Below are 21,582 nucleotides of genomic sequence, written 5' to 3' on the forward strand. Positions count from 1 at the left end.
GTTTGGTGGTCACATCTGTATTTTCTCACCTATATGGCAAAATATTAAGAAATGAGTACATACCCTAAACATATTCAAATTAACATTTAAAACAAAGCTTATAATAAGAATTCTTTAATTAACTTGAGTTTAAGCTTTTATGTATAATAATCTCTAATCTATTAGTTTGCTAAAAATGATGCTAAAGACTGCAGGGGGAGAGATTCTGCTATCACTCCACAGCTAAAGGAAGAATGCAAAAATTCAGTTATCCAGCCTTAAATTATAGTGCCCTACACTAACAGATTTCTTATGCCACCAAACTAAAGGAAATTCACAAATTCAACTTTCATTGAGTACTACAAATAAGGAAAAGAATTATTATGATTTGTAGTTTTTGGCAAGAAATTAACATACAAACTCCTCAGGAATAAGGAAAGTGTACTGTACTATGAAGAAAGTGTATTCTTTACACCTCAAGTATAATGCCTTGTGTACACTAAGTACCTAATGAACGGGAGTCCCATATGAAATGTAGGTGATGTGAAAAAGATACCAATCAAATTTATTTAAAAAAACAAAATGAATTAGTAGGAAGATATTTTTGTAATCTGGCATTTAGTAAAATAACTTAATTTTAGCCTGCCATTAAACAGTGAAATACTTCAATTAAATTGTTTCACTAACCAAATAATTTTATTAATCTATTCTAGCTTTTCCTGGTTACCTGAAAATTTTTCATTCAAATCAACCACTGGATAGACATAAAATGAAAGAAAAAAGCAAACTTCATTCAGCCTTGAAGATGGAAGTAAACAGGATTAAAAATACTGTACAGAAAAAAAAGGAAATGCAGCTTGATAAAACAAACTAATGAAGTCACAGATTTCACTTAATCTGTTAAGTAAAAATAGATTCACCTGCCATAATAAATGTTCAAAAATACTAATAAGAATACTGTAAGCAAATTATTTTTATGTTTCTTGTAACATAAATTTAATGCAGTTTTACTTAAGGAATAGGGAGACTCAAACACAGAGTTTGGACAAAGTTTTTATATGCAATTTTATATTGCATTTTGGCTCCCCCTGCTGCACATACAGACAAAATGATTTAAGTTAATTTTTAAATTAATGCCTACTTGGTATCATTATGTGAGTGTGACACCATACAGTGGGATCAATTAGGGATATTGATCCTTAAGCACGTGAAAATTTCATTTCTCAGAACATAAGAGTAATGAAGAAAAACTAATAGTCTAGACAATGCTAAACTAGTTGGTAAAACAGAAATGTAGCAGGACCTTTGAAAGTGATACAATAGTAAAAATACTACAATTACAATACTAGTGTATATATACTAAATACAATATTAAAAATACTACAATACTAGTATATATACTAAGAAAATGGCTAGAAAAATATGGTGGGAAGGCTGAACAATGAAACTAATGATACAATCAATAATGGTGCCTTTGTAGGAAGAAAAGGTAGAAACCATTAAAGAGACTGATATGGCTTCATAAGATGGTTCTCTGATTAACTCAGATTCAAAACAGGACAAAAAACAGACATAGTCTACCTGCACCAAGGGTCCAGTGGGACTACTGTGAACAAGAAGTGTAAGCCTGGTTCTTCACACTGTCTCTTCCAGTCTCCATGTTCTCTACCCTTTTCCTAAAGTGGTTCTTGCTGTAATCAGCTTCATTCCAGCCTACAAGCCAAGCACTGACCCCAGCTCCTATCTAAGTCCATTAACAACTTCACTACCACCACACAATCAACTGCCTTCCCCTACATGCTTGACCGAAGGGTAATGGGGAGTCCCTGAAGCTAAAGCAATGAAGCTGTTAAGACTTACACTTTAGGAATATAAATTTGACTACTATGTGAGTGATGGATTTAAAAGAGAAGAGAGGCAAGAAGACCAATTATGAGACTTGGAAACAGATCAGGTTATGACAGCTTGCACTCTAAGAGTGGCCACGGTACAAGCAAAGAGAAGGGGGGAGATTCAAGAAATGTCAAGAGGAAGCAATCAACAAGACTTGGCAACTAAATGGTGTTAATGAGGTGAAGCAGAGTTCAGAGTCAAGAATAACTCTTAGATTATGACTGGAAGAACAGTGGTTTCCTCTACAGAAATAGGGAATAGGGAAGTGAAGGAAGAGTACATGGTTTAGAGGAAATTGTTTGGGCAATGTTATATTTCTGATACCTGTAAGATATCCAGGTAGAGATTTCAAGCAAGTAGCTGGAGATGTGGGACTGACACTCAGAAGAGACATTAGAGCTGGATATAAAGTCATCTGCATAAAACTGGAGAGGATTCACCAATAAAAAAAAATCAAGGTGAACTGAAATCAGCACAAGGGAGTACATAGATCAAAAAAAGGGAGAAAGCCTAGTACAGAACTGTGCTATAATGAGCACAGAAGATGAACTTGAAAAGAGAACTGAAAAGAAAGAATTAAACAGAGAAGAAAACTATGACAAAGCAATGCCACAAAAACTCAAGAAAGGCAAAGTATCCAAAAGAAAAAGGTCAAATACTGCAGACATAAAGAAGGATGAGAACTGAAGGAAAGCCATTACATTTAATAGTAAAAAAGTCAATGGTGAACTTGGAAAATGAAGATTCACTTGAGGAGTAGGAAAAGAAGCCAGACTGAAACAAACTGAGAAGAGAATGGCATGTAAAAAATAGAAGTAATGGGGGCGGAGCCAAGATGGCGGAGTAGAAAGACGCACATACACATAGCTCTGAACCCACAACCCATAGAATGGCTACAGGGAAGTAACTCACGGCGAATTCCGCACCCAGAGGCCACAGAACATTGGAGCGAGGGAGATTTCTGTTCCAGAGGGACCTGCAAACCTCTCGCGGGGGGGTCCTTCGCGCTGCGGACTGGGCGCCGGGACTGGGAGCTGAGTGCAGCCCTGCCGCGGCCGCGGCACCAAGAGGAAAAGATCCGAGCAGGCTTCACAGACAGGATCTCCAGCGGCCACGCGGGTCCCTCCACCCACAGAGGGATCTGCAAACCTCTCGCAAAAGGTCCGTCGCGCTGCAGACACAAAGCCCAGCCCAGACCTGCTGCGGCCACGGCTGCGGCACCGAGAGAAACAGATCCGAGCAGGCTTCAGGGACGGGATCTCCAGCGGCCACACAAGTCCCTCCACCCACAGGTGACAGGGGTGGGTGAGAGAGTCTCTTTGGCGGGTCGAGAGGGGAGTGGGGTGCCCCCATAATTCAGGCCCCCCCCCGGGAGGTAGAAGCTGAGAGGCGGCTGCAGACAGGGGCTCCCCAAGCGGGCGGGAGCTTGAATCCATTGCGGAAGGTCTGCGCATAAACCCCCTGAGGGAACTGAGCCTGAGAGGTGGCCCTGCCCCGATCTCAGCACCAGATCATAATCTCATACTGAATAGCAGCCCTGCCCCCGCCAAAAGCCCTGAGGCTGGAAGCAGCATTTGAATCTCAGACCACAAACACGGGCTGGGAGGATCAGGAGGTGAGGTGGGTGTGAGGAAAATATTCAGAGGTCAAGTCACTGGCTGGGAAAATGCCCAGAAAAGGGAAAAGAAATAAGACTATAGAAGGTTACTTTCTTGGCGAACAGGCATTTCCTCCCTTCCTTTCTGATGAGGAAGAACAATGCTTACCATCAGGCAAAGACACAGAAATCAAGGCTTCTGTGTCCCAGCCCACCCAATGGGCTCAGGCCATGGAAGAGCTCAAAAAGAATTTTGAAAATCAAGTTAGAGAGGTGGAGGAAAAGCTGGGAAGAGAAATGAGAGACATGAAGTCAAAGCATGAACAGCAGATCAGCTCCCTGCTAAGGGAGACCCAAAAAAATGTTGAAGAAATTAACACCTTGAAAACTAGCCTAACTCAATTGGCAAAAGAGGTTCAAAAAGCCAATGAGGAGAAGAATGCTTTCAAAAGCAGAATTAGCCAAATGGAAAAGGAGATTCAAAAGCTCACTGAAGAAAATAGTTCTTTCAAAATTAGAATGGCACAGATGGAGGCTAATGACTTTATGCAAAACCAAGAAATCACAGAACAAAGAGAGAAGAATGGAAAAATGGAAGATAATGTGAAATATCTCATTGGAAAAACAACAGACCTGGAAAATAGATCCAGGAGAGACAATTTAAAAATTATGGGACTACCTGAAAGCCATGATCAAAAGAAGAGCCTAGACATCATCCTTCATGAAATTATCAAGGAAAACTGCCCTGAGATTCTAGAACCAGAGGGCAAAATAAATATTCAAGGAATCCACAGAACACCGCATGAAAGAGATCCAAAAAGAGAAACTCCTAGGAACATTGTGGCCAAATTCCAGAGTTCCCAGGTCAAGGAGAAAATACTGCAGGCAGCTAGAAAGAAACAATTCAAGTATTGTGGAAATACAATCAGGATAACACAAGATCTAGCAGCCTCTACATTAAGGGATCGAAGGGCATGGAACAGTATATTCCAGAAGTCAAAGGAACTAGGACTAAAACCAAGAATCACCTACCCAGCAAAACTGACTATAATACTTCAGGGGAAAAAATGGTCTTTCAATGAAATAGAGGATTTTCAAGTATTCTTGATGAAAAGACCAGAGCTGAAAAGAAAATTTGACTTTCAAACACAAGAATGAAGAGAACCATGAAAAGGTGAACAGCAAAGTGAAGTCATAAGGGACTTACCAAAGCTGAACTGTTTACATTCCTACATGGAAAGACAATATTTGTAACTCTTGAAACATTTCAGTATCTGGGTACTGGGTGGGATTACACATGCACACACGCTCACTTACATAGAGACAGAGTGCACAGAGTGAATTGAATAGGTTGGGATCATATCTTTAAAACAAAATGAAATCAAGCAGTGAGAGAGAAATATATTGGGAAGAGAAAGGGAGAAATTGAATGGGGCAAATTATCTCTCATAAAAGAGGCAATCAAAAGACTCATTAGTGGAGGGATAAAGAGGGGAGGTGAGAGAAAAACATGAAGTCTACTCTCATCACATTCCACTAAAGAAAAGAATAAAGTGCACACTCATTTTGGTAGGAAAACCTATCTCACAATACAGGAAAGTGGGGGATAAGGGGACAAGCAGGGTGGGGGGGATGATAGAAGGCAGGGCATGAGGAGGAGAGTGCAATTCGAGGTCGACACTCATGGGGAGGGATAGGATCAAAAGAGAATAGAAGTAATGGGGGACAGGATAGGATGGAGGGAAATATAGTTAGTCCTATACAACACAACTATTATGGAAGTCATTTGCAAAACTACACAGATATGGCCTATATTGAATTGCTTGCCTTCCAAAGGGAAGGGGTGGGGAGGGAGGGAGGAAGAGAAGTTGGAACTCAAAGTGTTAGGATCAACTGTCGAGTAATGTTCTTGCCACTAGGAAATAAGAAAAACAGGTAAAGGGGTATAGAAAGCTATCTGCCCCTATAGGACAAAAGAGAAGATGGAGACAAGGGCAGAGAGGGATGATAGAAGAGAGAGCAGATTGGTCATAGGGGCAATTAGAATGCTTGGTGTTTGGGGGGGGAGGGGATAAAAGGGGAGAAAATTTGTAACCCAAAATTTTGTGAAAATGAATGTTAAAAGTTAAATAAATAAATTTAATAAAAAAAAAAAATAGAAGTAATGAGTACAGATCTATAGGTAGCAGAGGACAAGGTGGACAAGGAGAAGCTGAGAATTAATGAAAAAAAAGTAAGAAGGAAATAGTACAATGGTACAAGAAGGGCTACTATTAAAAAGAAGGGCCACCTCAACCTCTGAAATTGGAGCTAAGGAAGAGAAGACAGGCGATGAGGTTGAGGTGCTCTGAAAAAGTGAAATAAGGAAGGTTTAGGATAGTTAGGGTGTTAATATGTAACAGAGAAGCCAGACTTATTCAGCTGCTAGTTTACTTCCACCTTTTCTTACAAAAAGAATGATCTTCAGACTACATGGGTAACATGGAACTGAAGTCAGTAACAGATCAGTTCAACTTCGTGTGTTTTGGGAGTACTGCTGTATGTCATTTCTGAGGTGATGGAGAAAAATGAATTTCAGGTAACAATTCTCTTTATCCTGTCCCTCTTTGGGTAGAACGAGGAAAGGAAGGTAGTGCTGTGATTACATAGTAAGAGAGACAGAATATTCCCAAACCTGACACTAATTACATCAGGGCCTGGTTCCAGTCACACTTCACTGGACTCCTGCTCTTGAATAAAATGTGTATTGATGCACTCATATATTCCCCTAAGGCTCAACAAGCCAATAATTTTTCAAATCAAAATATCCCTCCATAGTCACCACTCCCCAGTGGAAGTGGCTGTTGTCTCTATAAGAAGGCAAGCTACTTGAGGGCAGAGACTGGCTTTGTTTTTTGTATTTTTATGCCCAGTACTTAGCACACAGCAAGCATTTAGCAAATTTTTTTTATTCATTCATTCTTTCAGGAGGCTTCCCGTTTGCCTAATAATATAGAATGGGCTAATGTGTTTTATCCAGGGCACCAAAGAAAGGGAAACCAAAATCACCAGGAAGAATTCTTAGAAGACATTACTCCCTGGGGAGAAAGAAAGAGTCAGAAGCTCCCAAACCCAAAAGGAATCATGAAATAGGGAAAAGGAGACACTTGCATTAGGGCCCCTACAAGGTAAGAGGAAGAGAAGCCAACCAAGCAGAAGAGAGGGGACTGAGTCCAAGACAGTTGTTAACATGAGCTCTAATGGGAACACTATATGTTAGAATTCCTTCTTCACAGGGGAGTAGGACAATGCAACTACACAACAACCAATTCATCAGAAAGGTATCTGGTTTGACATGCCAGTGAACATGCAAGTAAACCCCAGCCAAATTTGTAGATACCTGTAGTTGCCAAAAACAACAGAACCAGCCTTGATCAGCTCAAGGGTAAGCTTAAGCAGAAGCTACAAATAACGAGATCTTGCTCAGGACTTTCAAAACTTCCTGCTGCCTGGCTTATCTACAGACATCCTGTCCTTTAACTTGTGTCTACAGATGTCCTCTCCCTTAACCCCACTCCACACCTGAAAGCCTCTAGAAAATATAATAATATAAATATAGTATCTCACACTTTTTCCACTTCCCTCTGAACAACTGACAACGCTCTCCCCTTACAGAAGCTTCTCTCCCCTACAAGCCTTTTCTCCAGCAATAAATGTTTTTAACTGGTGCCTCGGATTCTGTTTGATTTCAGGTCCCATTATGGGTCTGAGGTCTTTAGTTAAGACAGTGGAGCAAGGAATACAAAAGATTGAGTTGTGATGAGTAAAGGCTATACGATAGCTCCTCACTGACCTGTGTGTCCTTAACCAAGTTCCTTTACTTTCATGCTTGGAACTTCTTCAGTTCCATGAAGAGGTGAGGGGAGAATATCTCTAAAGTCTCTTACAACTCTAAATCCTATGATCCTGTTTAATAGTTAGGTTACAAAGCTTACATCCATCCAGTTAGACAGTAGGTAACTTTCATTTTTATGTTTCTAATTATCTCAACCTACAGTGTAATTTCTGAATTTTCACAAAACTCTCTTTTCTCCTCTTTTTCCTTTTAAATAAACCCCAGACATACACAGCCCTTCTATAGTCCTGAGTATATGGCAACAAGAGGAAAAAAGGAAGAAAAAGGAGGGAAATATGGTGGTGGTATCAGCAGGAGAAAGAGAAATGGTAACCATGGATTGGGATTGATCTAGAGACCAGAAATTCACAGGCATTCATAGTCAAGAGTTCAGTCATAAGAAAAGTTTAAGATTTACTGAAAGTTCTGAGGCCAAAGAAAAAATCTCCATGATTGGTTAGAAAGAGAACTGGTGCCCAGGAAAATAAACCAATATTAACAGGATCTGTGTCCCAGGACTAGATCTTCACAGAGCTGTGGATTAAGCAAGAAGACAGTGAGTGAGCACCTAGGACCTCAAAGTCACTTCTATTTCTAAAATTCATATAGTCTACTAAATATCGGCTTAAATTATGTCCCTTACTAGTGAACATCCCTATTCAGGGCTGTCACTTAACATCTACACTCACCTCACTGAAATGAAAGCCCCTAAGAAGGAGGCTCATCCTTAATTCTACAGCATAATCACTTACCCAATTCAATTTAATTATATAACTACATGGTTAAACTCAAATTGACACATGCAGTGTGACATTTTCAAATTACATTCTAAGGGAAGGCTGTGCATTATAACTAACCTTGAATAAAATGTTACTTCAAGTTAACTCATAATAGCAAACATAAACCAAACACTAATTATGACATAATTTCTGAGGCAAAGAATAATAGCCCATGTCCACTTTAATAACAGAAAATTTTTTTGTACAGTGGGCAATTTTTCTTACACAAAGAAAAAGGTAAATACACAATAGTCTCCAAATTCATATTCTTCTCATAAATCCAAAGTATGTGGCGCTGTCATTAAAAAATGATTCAATTTATACATTTATACTTATGAGGTGCTGAAGACAAAAAAAAGCAAAAGACAGTCCCTGACCTCAAGAAGTTTATAATCTAACAGGGGAGACAACATGTAAATATATAAACATATAAAATACATGTAAACTAGCTATAAACAAAATAAATAGTAAATAATTAACAGGGAAGGCAAAATTAAAAAGAGGTGTTTTTGAAAAGGGCTTCCTATAAATGACAGAATTTTACTTGGGACTTAAAGGAAGTCAGGGAAGTCAGGAGGTGAGTTGAGGAAGGAGAGCATTCCAAGGCACGGGGGACATCCAGAGAAAACATCCAGAGGAAGAGATAGAGTGCCTTGTGTATGGAACAGCCAGGAGGCTAGTGTCAAGGAAGAAGGTGGGAAAAGACTAGAGAGTTAAGAGAATGCTAGGTTATGAAGGACTTTGAATGCCAGAGTCTTTTGTATTTAATCCTGGAGGTAACAGAGCTACTGAAGTTTACTGAGTAGGGGGTAACATGGTTGGACCTTTGCTACAGGAAAATCACTTTAGTGGTTCAATAAAGAATGGACTGGAGTGGGGAAGACTTGAGACTAGCAGACACTACCTTTCCACAGAAGGCTATTGCAATAATCAAGGCATGAAGTGATAAGACCCTGTACTTGAGTGGTGGTGGTAGTGTCAGAAGACAAGAAGGGGCCATATAGGAGAGATGTTGCAAAGGTGAAATCAACAAGCTTTGGCAACTGATTGAATATGGGAGGATAAGAGATAATGAGGAGTTGAAGATGACTCCTAGAGAGTGAGACTGAGGAACTGGGAGGATGGTTTTGCCTTCTACAGTAACAGAAAAGGTAGGAGACACGTGAGGCTTTGGAGGGAAAGATAATGAATTAGATACGTGTAATCTGTCTATTGGATATCCAATAAGAGATGAGTGAAAGGCAGCTGGATACGTGAGACTGAAGGGCAGATGGAGATGTAAAACTAAAGATTAACAAAGAGGTTAGGACAGAATAGGTAGATTTGAGAATTGTCAGCATAGAAGAGGTAATTAAATCCATGGGAGTTGGTGAGATTACTAAGTGAAATAGTATAGAGTCAGAAAAGGGCTCAAGACAGAACTGTGAGGGTGTGATCTAGATAAGAATCCAGCAAAGAAGACTGAGAAGGAGCAATCAGAAAAGAGGAGAAACAAGAGAGAATGGTGTCCTGAAAACCTAGAGAGAACAGAGTATCAAGAAGAGAATGTTTTAACAGTTTAAAAGGCTGAAGAGAGGTCAAGGACTAGGAAAAGATTTGACAACTAAGAGATCATCAGTAACTGAAGAGAGCAGTTTTGTTGGCTTAAGGCTGGAAGCCAGATTGTAAGGGGTTAAAAAGAGAGTGAGAGGAAAGTGGAGGCAACTCTGTAAATGACCTTTTTGAGGATTTTAGTCACAAAGGGCAGAGACATAAGACAACAGTTAGCAGAGATAGAAAGATCAAGTCAAAGTTTTTTTCAGGATGGGGTGAGATATGAGCATGTTTGTAAGCAGTAGAAAAGGAGTTACTAACTAGGGAGAAATTGAAAATAAGTGTTAAGAATGAAGATGACAGAAAGGGCAATCTGTTGGAGTGGATGAATGTGATCATCACTTGATCAGGTAGACAGGTTAGCCTTGGTAAAGAGGAAAGTCATTTCATAATGTGGGAGAGGGATGGAAGAGATAGTGGCAGAAGACACCTGAATGATAGGAGATAAGGAAGAGGGGAAAAGAAGGAGCTCATGACACATCGCCTCAATTATTCTGCAAAATATGAGACAACATGCTCAGCTGAGAGTGTGGAGTAAAAGGGAAGCCATGGTGGGGAGGGGTTTGAGGAAGGATGAAAAGTTGGGAACCTGCTGTGGAGAGTGGTATAGTGACTTACGGCAGGTTTAAAAGGTTTACTTTTTCCAATTACATGCAAAGATTGTTTTCTACATTGACTTTTATAAGATTTTGAGTTCCAATTTTTTTTCTCCTTCCCTCTTTCTCCCTCCCATCCCAAAGATAGAAAGCAACCTGATACAGGTTATACACCTACAATCATATTATACATACTTCCACATTAGTCATGTTGTGAAGGAAAAATCAGAACCAAAGGGAAAAACCACAAGGGAAAAAGAGAGAAAAAATAGTATGCTCAATATGCATTAAGGCTCTATAGTTCTTTTTCTGTATGTAGATAGTATTTTCCATCATGAGTCTTTTAGAACTGTCTTAGATCATTGTATTGCTGAAAAGAGCTAAGTCTATCAAAGTTGATCATCATACAAGGTTGCTGTTACTGTGTATAATGTTCTGGTTCTGCACACTTCACTCAGCATCAGTTCATGTAATTCTTTCCAGGTTTTTCTGAAATCTGCCTGCTCATCATTTCTAATAGCACAATAGTATTCCAATACATTCATATACCACAACTTATTCAGTCACTCCCAAATTGATGGGCATCCCCTCAATTTCCAATTCTTGGCGAGCACAATAAGAGCTGCTATAAATATGCTTGTACATTTGGGTCCTTTTCTAATTTTTTTTATCTCTTTGGGATTCAGACCTTGTAGTAGTATTGCTGGATCAAAGGGTATGAAAGGGTATGCACAGTTTTATAGCCCTTGAGGCACAGTGTGTAACATAAATTTGGAGTAGACCCAGTAAGAATGGTTGCATGATTCATTCCAAAATGGTTCCCCTTTTATTCAGCAGCACTTGTGTGGGAAGGAGTTCAGGGTTTTTCCTAAGGGAAGATCAAAGAGTAGATGAAAAGTCAATAGACTATGGTCAGATAAGGGCATTTCACAATTCTTGAACATCAAGCTGGTACCATTTGTGGGTAATGGCAAGATCAAGGGTTATCTTTACATGTGATTCCCACAAAGTGAGTAGGCTGAGGAACTGAGTGGTTTGAGGGAGGGTCAGCTTGTCTGTTGAAGTCACCTAGTAAGACAGCAGGAGTTGAGGAGAGACAAATTATGATCCATGTTCTGAACTCACTGAGAAAGAGGAATGATCTTTGTTCTAGAGACAACAGCTACTATGATTTTGATTGAGCAATAGGAATAACATGAAACTCAAAGGAGGAGAGGTTACTGAACAATAGAAGTAGGTAGAGAACTTTGAAGTGGCAATGGGGAGCAAGTATTCCAATTCTCCTGCCTTGAGGAGAATGAATGAAGAAACAATCAGACCAGGAAGTGAAAAGAGCGGTCAAGGAGGTTGTGTCATAGGCTTCAATAATAGCTAGTAGATGGAAAGAGAGAGAGGAAAGGATTTAGGATAAAAGAAAAGAAGCTTTTTGCCTATGGAACAGGAATTTCACAAGTCACAGGGGAAAGACTGGGTGGTATTTGGTTTAAACTTTGGAGTGAAAGGATTGAGGAGGATGGGAATAAGGAACTGGATTATAGTGGGTGGGGAATGATGTTTGGATGATTTACAGGAGTTCAGAATCACTAGGATGTGAAGAATATCCAGGTGAGAATGTTCATCACTGAGTGGAAGGCACCACTCCTCTTCCTATAAAGAGGTTGGAGATTGGATTGGAGGCAATTTGAGTCCAGTTTGAGATGAGAGGCCCTGCTCACTACCCTTTTTCCCTCTGAAAGGTGAAGATGAGGCAGGAAAAGGGAACAGCAGTAGATGGAAGTCTACTTCCTTCACAAAAGCAGAAAGAAGTCCTGTTCCCCAACCACTTTCCTCTTCCTCTTCCCTAAGGGAAAAGCACAGCAGATGATGGAAGGTCACTCCTCTTCGCACCAGAAGGTCTTCATATCCCTGCCAGAAATGGAGTTGACAATATGAGGCAGAAGTTGCCCTGTGCTGGCACAGATGAAAGCCATTGTTTGGGGGCAAATGGAAGCTACTTGGCCAGCTCCTTGCCTTCCTTCAGGAGACATGCTGTGTCAGCAGGAGATAGAGGATGAAGCATGCAATCACAGGAATATTTGTCTCCTCTTCTCATTTGAGAAGCCTGGAGATGAGACAGCATCTGAAGTGAAAGATGCAGGGAGGATCTCTGCACAGGGAGGAGTCTTTTGGGGCAGAGGGAAGCTTCCCTGCCCCTTGTCATCTTCCCTCAGAGGGCACACTGCACCCAGCAGGTGATGGAAGGATCAAGGTCCACTAGGCTAGAGTTCAATCAGAGGAACATTTGGCTCCTTTTCTAATTAGAGGAGGACAAAATGTGTCAAAAAAAAAAAAAGATAGTCCTTGATGCAAAAAAAAAAAAAAACACATGAGCAGAAAAGGCTTACAAAGTTAGTTCTACATCAGGGAATCTTAAGTTTCTTTTGTCATGGACTTCTTTGGCAGTCTGGTGACTCCTATGGACCCCTTTCGGAATAATCTTTTTAAATGAATAAAATAAAATACACAGAATTTCAAAGGAACCAAAGTTTAATGAAAATAAAGAAGAAATTTTTTCCCCTTCCAAGTTCATAGCTCCCCTGAAATGGACCCCAAGTTAAGTACTGCTGCTCTGCATAAATGTTTAGGAATTCTTCTGCTTCCTAAAAATCTGATGAACCCAAGAGACTTGTGATTTTAAACAACCTAAATAAACCAAAACTATACTAGATCTGAAACACAAAATCCATATAAAATAATACATTTGCTTCCTTAAATTCACAGTATCCTGACTGCCCTCTCCAACTAAAAACTAGGCTTATTTTTTTTTTATAATTCACAAAGTCCTTGTACCCGTGTGAAAATGGCTCAATTATTAGCAAAAAAAAAAAAAAAACCACAACCCCAAAACACATGAATGGATGTCTCTAGAAACAGTCAAGGTATCTTCCCCACCAAAGCCAGCAATAAGCAGAGAGTCTCTTATCATACTTAGTAGCTACAGTACCCACACAGCTCTGTTCAAAAATCTATAATGGTCTTTAAGAACTCTCTAAAAACAAGATCCAAATTCTATAGCCTACTGTGGCAGTAAGGGCCTTTATATTCCTGTCCCAGTCCTTTCTTGGAATTTAGAGCTTGAAATAACTTACAGATGTAGGCTAATCCCCTCATTTTACAGGAAACTAGGACCCAGCAGTGAGTAACCCTGGGAAATAATTTCCAACTACTTCTCCTAAAAACTTTAACCAAACTGGACTACTTAACAAAGGCTTAAACAAAAGTTTTACAAAGAAGAAATGCAATCTATCAACAGTCATATGAAAAATTATCCAAATCACTAAGTTAACACCTCACACACAACAAATCATCAATGTTGGAAAAGCAAAATACACTACTGGTAGAACTATACATTCATGCAACTATACTGGAAAATAAGTTTGAATTATACTAGAAAAATCATCACACTGGACATATCTTTTTCTCAGAAATGCCACTATTAAGCATATACCTCAAGGATATCAAAGGCAAAAGGAAAGGGCTCATATGTATAAAAATATTTATAGCAGCAATGAACTGGAAGCAAAATGAACGTCCACCAATTGGGGAATGGCTAGAAAATTGTGATAGATGACAGTACCATCAGAAATGAGCATGAAGATTTCCCACAGGTATGATTTTCCTTATTTTACAGACAAGGAGACTAAAACTCAGAGAGGTTAAGTGACTTGAATCAGAGGTCTGAACACATGTCTCAGGGAAGTCCAGTGTTCTCTCCACTAGACTCCACTGCTCTCTCCACTAGACTCCACTGCCCATATTAATTTAAATCTATGTAAGATTCACAGGTTAAATGATCCATATGAAACACTAAGTCTAACCTCTTCATTTTAAAAGTCCACAGAAATTACATGACCTGCCCAAAGACACCCAGGTAGTGAGAGACAGAGCCAGGGTCCAAACTCCCATTCTCCAATCTAGTGTTCTGTCAGCCACACTCCAGTACATCTCTGAAGATGCATGCTCTTATTATTTTTATGAGATTAGTCAGGGTACAAATTAAATATAATGCAAAGCAGAACAATCAAATTAAAAAAAAACAAAAAACAGGAAGGAACTAGCTAAAGCAAGCACATGAGAAAAGCTGAATTGTTTCAACTGCTCCAAGATTCCTGGTAGCCAAAATACAAAGAAAAAAGTTCATCAAATAATTTTTATTTTCTAATACAAGGAGATATAAAAATTCATCCCCAAAGGTTTATTTTTCTAAAACTAAATTTTAACAGGAATACCAGGTAGATTAACACACTCATGGAATTATAATTTTTGAGAATCAAGTTCTATAACTTGCAATAAAAAATTTTCTTCACCCTTAATTCCTTTCATTCATTCATTCAAAAACCTTTATTATTAAGTACCTAACATTCTATTTCAAAGAAATCTTAAGTAGCATTAAAGTGAAAGCTATGAGACATATGTTCAACTGGTTAAACATTTAAAATCCCAGAGTCACATGTTTGTGTATATCTTTAAACTGAACAAAAGTCAAGTTTAATTAACCTGAAATTTCAGAATCACAGAATCTTGTAACCAGAAAAGACTTTAAAGATGATCAAATCCAAAGCCTTCACTTTAAAAGTAGAAAAACTGAAGTCTAAAGGGGTTAAAAAAAAAAAGGCAGAGGCATCCAAGCTAAATGATGAGTTGGATTCAAAACTGGCTGAATATCCAGATCCAAAAAGTAGCCATTAGTGATTTGATGACAACTTCAAAAAAATGTCTCCAATGTCACCCCATTCCCTCTCAGGACTCAGTAGGGCGTACTGCCATCACCACAGGTGCTATCACTTAACACTACCCTTCCTCAAAAAAAGGAGTCATAAAGAACAAAAAAGTCTCATATTCCTGACTGCCAGGTTTACCAACCTTCAACTCAACACTCCAGCTCCTACCCTTGGGGATTGTGCTCCTAAACCATATCTAGTCATAGTCAAACTCCCACACGTTTCTGGACAGTTTCATACTATGTCCCCCAGCTCTCCCTTTAGCCTCCAAAACAGCACTCCAGCTTCTACCCTAGACCTCTGTGTTTCTGACTTATGAGAATTTATCACATCTCTAGTTTGACTCAGACCCACCAGACTACTCTCCCTCCAACTTCATGACATTGTCTAGTACATGCACCCTCCTTTCACTCCTCCTCACCCTACCTTTCCTACACCTCTCATTATAGGAATAATATTTCCAATCAATGCTATTATTTCTGGAAAGGACAAGACAATCAATTACCCTATTACTCCACTCACCATTCCTATGACTTTCCAAAACAAAGTATCTATCCCAAGCCATCATTTTCCTTTATGTGTCATTTTTTCCTATTATAACGTAAGTTCCTTAAGGATAGGGACTATACTGTGTTTTGTATTTATATATGTATATATATTTATACAGCCAGTGTTTAGCACAGTGCATGGCACATAGTAAGCACTTAATAAATGTCTTTTTATTCATTTTTTATCCAGTACCCCAGGGATTTGTGCTAGGCCTTGTGCTATTTAATTTTTCTATCAGTGATCTTGAGAAAAGTACAAAGGAAATACTTATAAAAAGGTGACACAAAGCTAAGAAGGAAAGCTAACACAATGGATTCCAAGTCAGAACTGAAAAAGATCTTGGTAAATCTAATAAGATGAAGTTTACCTGTAAAAAGCTTTACTCTTAGCTTGAAAAAAAAAAATCACCTTCCTAAGTATAAGACAGAAGAGGTGCGGTTAGACAGAAATCCATGGGGAAAAGATCTGAGGGTTTTAAAGGACTGAAAGCTCAACAGGAATCCATATTATGAAATGGTAGCCAAGAAAATTAATGTACTCAGGCTGTATTTAAAGAGGCAGAGTCCGGCACTAAAGAAATGAGAGCGTGGTGTATGGTGGATAGAGCAGTATATTTGGAGTCAGTAAGACCAGAAGCTAAATCTCTCCTCAGGCACTTACCAGTTGTGTGACTCTGGATAGGTCATAACCTCTGTCTTAGATTCCTCATCCACAAAACAGGAATAACAGTATGTATCCCTTTTTTGCTCATCCTAACATTATGGTAGAAGCAAGGTATTGACATCATGTCCTCCCACAAGACTTTCAGAACCAAGAGGTTTCTCTTAAAGAAACAGAAGTAAAATCTTTCCATTCCTCAGTGGATTCAAATGAAAAATGGCCATAAGATAAGCTCAAAAAGCTTATCTCAACTCAAAGAGCACACAATGGAAATGGACCAAGCTAGGTTTATCAAGAATTGTCAGCACAGGACTTAAGTGAACAGAATCAGGAGAACACTATACAGTATAACAGTCACATCGTACAATGACTAACTTTGATAGACTTAGATCTTCTCAGCAACGCAAGGATCTAAGACAACTCCCAAAGACTCAGGATGAAAAATGCCGTTCACATTCAGAGAAAGAACTATGGAGTCTGAATGCAGATTGAAGCATATTATCTGCTCTTTTTTTGTTGTTATTGTTTTGTTTCTTCTTTTTTGTGGTTGCTCCCATTTGTTCTAATTCTTCTTTACAACAAGACTAACGTGAAAATAAGTTTAATATGAATGTATATGTAGAACCTATGTCAGATTGCATGCCATTTGGGCAGGGTGGAGGGAAGGGAAAGGGAAAAAATTTAAAATTCAAGATATTAAGGAACTGAATGGTGAAAACCAAAAATAAATATTTAAAAAAAAAATTGTCAGCACAATGTATATATTTATTCTATACCAAATTCAAACACCTTTCCATGACACCACAACGTTATATGTAATTTCAACTGTCCTCTCATTAGGAAGCTATCTGAAAACATTTAAAAAATATTATTGTTGAAAAGAATGAGCTACTCATTCCTATTTGTCAGACTTTATAAAAGAATTTCAAAGCTAGTTTCTTCCTCCTCCTCCTTTTTCTCCTCTTCCTCCTCCTCACCATCACCACCATCCTCTTCCTCCTCCTCCTGGTGCTTCACCCCCCCCCCGCCCAGTTCCCTTGGAGCGGACCGTCCTGGTGCCTCTTTTGTGAAGCGGCGGCTGAGGAGACCTCCAGACTCGCCATGGCCAACGAGAAACCGAAGGAAGGAGTCAAGACTGAAAATGACGACCACGTTAATTTGAAGGTGGCAGGGCAAGATGATTCGGTGGTGCAATTTAAAATTAAGAGGCACACACCACTTGGTAAACTAATGAAAGCCTATTGTGAACGACAGGGTTTGTCAATGAGGCAGATCAGATTCCGATTTGATGGGCAACCAATCAATGAAACAGACACACCTGCACAGCTGGAAAGGGAGGATGAAGATACAATTGATGTATTCCAGCAACAGACAGGAGGCGTTTACTAAAAAGAAAATCTACAACTGTACTCCAGAACTGTGCTCCCAAGGAAAACAATACATTCACAATTAGAAAACCAAGATTTGGTTCATCCACATCCTGACTACCGCAGTATAGTTTTCTCTCTTCTTTCATTCCCTTCCCCCATTCCTTTATTGTACATAAAGTAACTGGTATATGTGCACAGGCATAATGCATATTTTTTTTTTTTAACTAAATGGCCAATGGTATGTTTTGATCAACATCAAATGGAGATGGGGAAGGGAGAAAACAAACTGGTTCTGTGAAAATATCCCTTTTCTCCATTAGTGGCATGTACATTCAACTTTTATCTTTATATTCCAGTAAGTTATTTTGCTCTCACTGTTTAACAACAACAACAAAAAAAACCTACAAAAAAATCCTTCCACACCTTGTTTGATTGGATAATTTCAATGTTTTTCTTTCATCATTGTAAAACCAAGGATGATTTTATAACTTTTTTGTACGTAGCTGTTACATGTAGGGCAATCTCTGTCTCTCAGTAGGGATAAATTACTATAAAAAAATTGATCCTAGATAGTTTTCCCTTTAAGTCAAACATCTTGTTGTTTAAATAAACTTCTTGTTTAAAATAAAAAAAAAAAAAAGGATTTCAAAGCTAGAAGGGGCTTTATCTATCCTTTTAGTAAAGTAGGTTCACAGTCTGGTAGAAATCCTCAACTACTCATTCTCCCTCACCTACTTCTGCAGCCAATCAGCCAAGTATTATCAATTCTACCTCCTCAGCACCTTTCATCCACCAATCAATATAAAAACAGGTAAGAAAGCCCAAAGCCTAGTTTACATCTTTATCACCTTTTGACTAGGCTACTGAAATAGGCCCCTAAGTGATCTCCATGCCAGATCTCCAATCCATTCTCCACAGAACTAGTGATGCTTACATAGCAAACATCTAATTATGTCCCTCTCCTGTTCATAAATAATCTGCGGTGGCTCTCTACCAACCCTTGTATCAGTTTATCATTTCAAGCCTTTCACAATATTGCCCCTGCCTACTTTTCAACACTCTTCTTCACTCACTCTTTCCACTGCACACTAACCTAACCTGCTCTTCCTTGTTCAAGACATTCCATCTCCTGCCTTCATCCTTTTGCACAGACTATCCATTCACCACTTCCTCCGTACCTCTGGCTCTTAAAAATCCCTAAATGCCTTCAAAGCTTAGTTCAAGCACCATCTTCTCCATGAGGCTTTTCTTAATCAGTCCAACCCCTAGGTGCTAGTTCCTCTCCACTTTAAAAAATTATCTTGTATTTTCTGTGTGTGTGTGTGTGTGTGTGTGTGTGTATCTGTATGTCTACATATACACCTACAAATATACATGCAAACAATTGTGTGCACATGCATGTGTCTGTATATACACACAAATACATATACAGGTATAGACTCTGATGTATACACAATGTTCCCCTAACCCAATGTAAACTGCATGACGTATGGTTGGGAGCACAGGATGTTTCATCTTCGTGTTCTCATCCCCAGGGCCCACCTGGCCCATCATGGGGACTTAATATAGGCTTATTAATGGATCAAGTTCAACTTCTTTACTATAAGGAAAGAAAATTGAGGCCAACAATTTTATGACTTCCCCTGGTCTGCACAGTTAATTTTTAGTTGAGCAAGGACTCGATTCCAGGTCGACTGACTTCCAATTCATGCTCTTCCCAGAATATCACAGTCTCCATGTTTTGACTGTCATCTGATTTGCATTCCAATTTTGGATGATGACAATTATTTGAACATGTTTATGCAAAAATCTGTATAAGTTAACAAAGAGTCAACTAAAGTAACATGCAGGGGCAGCTAGATGGCGCAGTGAATAGAGCACTGGTCCTAGAATCAGGAAGACCTGAGTTTAAATTCGGTCTCAGACATTTACCAGCCTGTGTGACCCCGGGCAGATCACTTGATGCCAACTGCCACCCCCAAGTGTGCATTGTAATGTGCACTGAAACTGTAATTTAAATGATTTGCTATTCCCTCATTTAAACTAAGGTAAAAAATTTTAAGTTTCAACTACAGTAATTTTTTTAAATAAATAAAATTTGCAAAGTCCTTTCCAAACCGTAAAGTGCTATCAACATCACCATTATTATTAAAAATAAACAGGAATAACACTGACCTAATATTACCATGTTATGACAAGATAACATGAAAACAAGCAGATTTATGTATTAATGGGAAGAAAGCTTTTTAGTGAAGGTAACAAATAAAAACCAGACTTCTTAACCTGACATACAATTGAAACCAAAATATGTTCCACCCAAAATGAACTGCTTACCAATCCAGAAACACGTTCTGATCCTTCCCACCTTCATGTCTTTGCTCATACCATTCCCTACTGGCTATGCTGCCCTCCCTTTACCACCTCTATTCTCTGTTTCAGGTACCTGCTGACTGGCTGAGTTTCAAAGACTATATAATTCACAAGGTCTTCTGTGATACCCTGAGCTAGAAAAGATTCTTCCCACTTCTGAATTCTCATGGATTTGGTTGTACCTCTCCAAGATAAAGCTGAATATAAATGCAGTTTTCTTAGGTGCATGTGTACTAGATCTTTCACACATGCCTCCTGAGGAACAGGACTTGTTTTCCTCTGTACCACATATAGTGCAGTGCTTTATAACAGTGGATATTTAATATTTGCTGAATCCAATTTGTTAAATACACATTGCCATCCTCAATCCTTAATAGTTTAAAGGAACAAATAGCACTTTAATACATTCACCACAGTTACACAAAAGTCAACACATGCAGTAACGACAATTAAAAACCACATCTTATTTGGTAACAGAGTTTAGCCAAAGTTTTTGATATTCAAACTAGGCTATTTCTGAGTTCATGTCTTTAAAAAAAGAATAGTAATACCACTTTTTAGAATTAAAATCTAATTTAAAAATAAGAAAATTTGCATGGATAGTTTTTATCTTTTTAGAGAATTATTATAAACAATTAACCCTTCAAAATTGTTTACCTTTGTTGAAAGTGTTTTAAAGGTGCTCTGTTCAGGTACTATAGGATGAATAAGTGAAAGCTTTAAACTATAGTCCTCTCCAGATGGAAGTTTCACCACTGCAGACAACTAGTGAATAAAAATATTATTAAACTTTAGTGTTGATAGTCATATTAAATTTAGCTCTAAGAAATTGAACATTCCTAGGGATAATGTATATTATTCAAATGAAATGTGAGATTTAAGGCAGAAATATTCAAGTATTTTATGTTTCAATTGGTATTAGACATATGCATTCAAATGTGAACTAGAAAACAAAAAAATAGAAGATATTTCAAAGTAAAAATGTTTTTCCATTCCCCAACTGATAAATGGTCAAAGGATATGAACAGACAGTTTTCAAAGGAAGAAATTAAAGATAATTGTATGAAAAAATGCTCTAAATCACTATTGATTAGAGAGATGCAAATCAAAACAACTCTGAGATACCACATTATACCTATCAGATTGTCTAACATGACAGAACAGGAAGATGATACATGTTGGAGAAGATGTGGCAGAGTTGGAACATAATTCATTGTTGGTGGAGCTGTGAGCTGATCCAACCATTCTGGAGAACAATTTAGAACTATGCCCAAAGAGCTACAAAAATGTGCATACCCTTTGACCCAGCAACACCGTATCCCCAAGAGATCATAAAAATGGGAAAGGGTCCCACATGTACAAAAATATTTATAGCAGCACTCTTTGTGGTGGCCAAAAACTGGAAATCAAGGGGATGCCCATCAATTGGGGAATGACTGAATAAATTATGGTATATGAATGTAATGGAATACTATTGTGCTATAAGAAATGATGAATAGGAAGACTTCAGAGAGGCCTGGAAAGACTTATATGATCTGATGCTGAGCAAAAGGAACAGAACC

At 38.6% G+C, this 21,582-nt stretch overlaps 1 protein-coding gene and 1 pseudogene across 3 annotated transcripts in view; one reads left to right on the top strand and one right to left on the bottom strand.

Moving 5' to 3' along the window:
- Positions 1–21,582, bottom strand: part of SUGT1 (SGT1 homolog, MIS12 kinetochore complex assembly cochaperone) — an 80,427-nt gene that overhangs the window by 31,745 nt on the left and 27,100 nt on the right. For all 3 annotated transcript variants that reach the window (XM_072617102.1, XM_072617103.1, XM_072617104.1), the window contains one exon: positions 20,678–20,785. In XM_072617102.1, coding sequence (XP_072473203.1) covers positions 20,678–20,785 — 108 coding nt within the window. The remainder of the gene's footprint in view (positions 1–20,677; positions 20,786–21,582) is intronic.
- LOC140509527 (small ubiquitin-related modifier 2 pseudogene) lies at positions 17,367–18,285 on the top strand (annotated as a pseudogene).

This window comes from Notamacropus eugenii, chromosome 6 (assembly GCF_028372415.1).
Source record: "Notamacropus eugenii isolate mMacEug1 chromosome 6, mMacEug1.pri_v2, whole genome shotgun sequence".
Taxonomy (NCBI): domain Eukaryota; kingdom Metazoa; phylum Chordata; class Mammalia; order Diprotodontia; family Macropodidae; genus Notamacropus; species Notamacropus eugenii.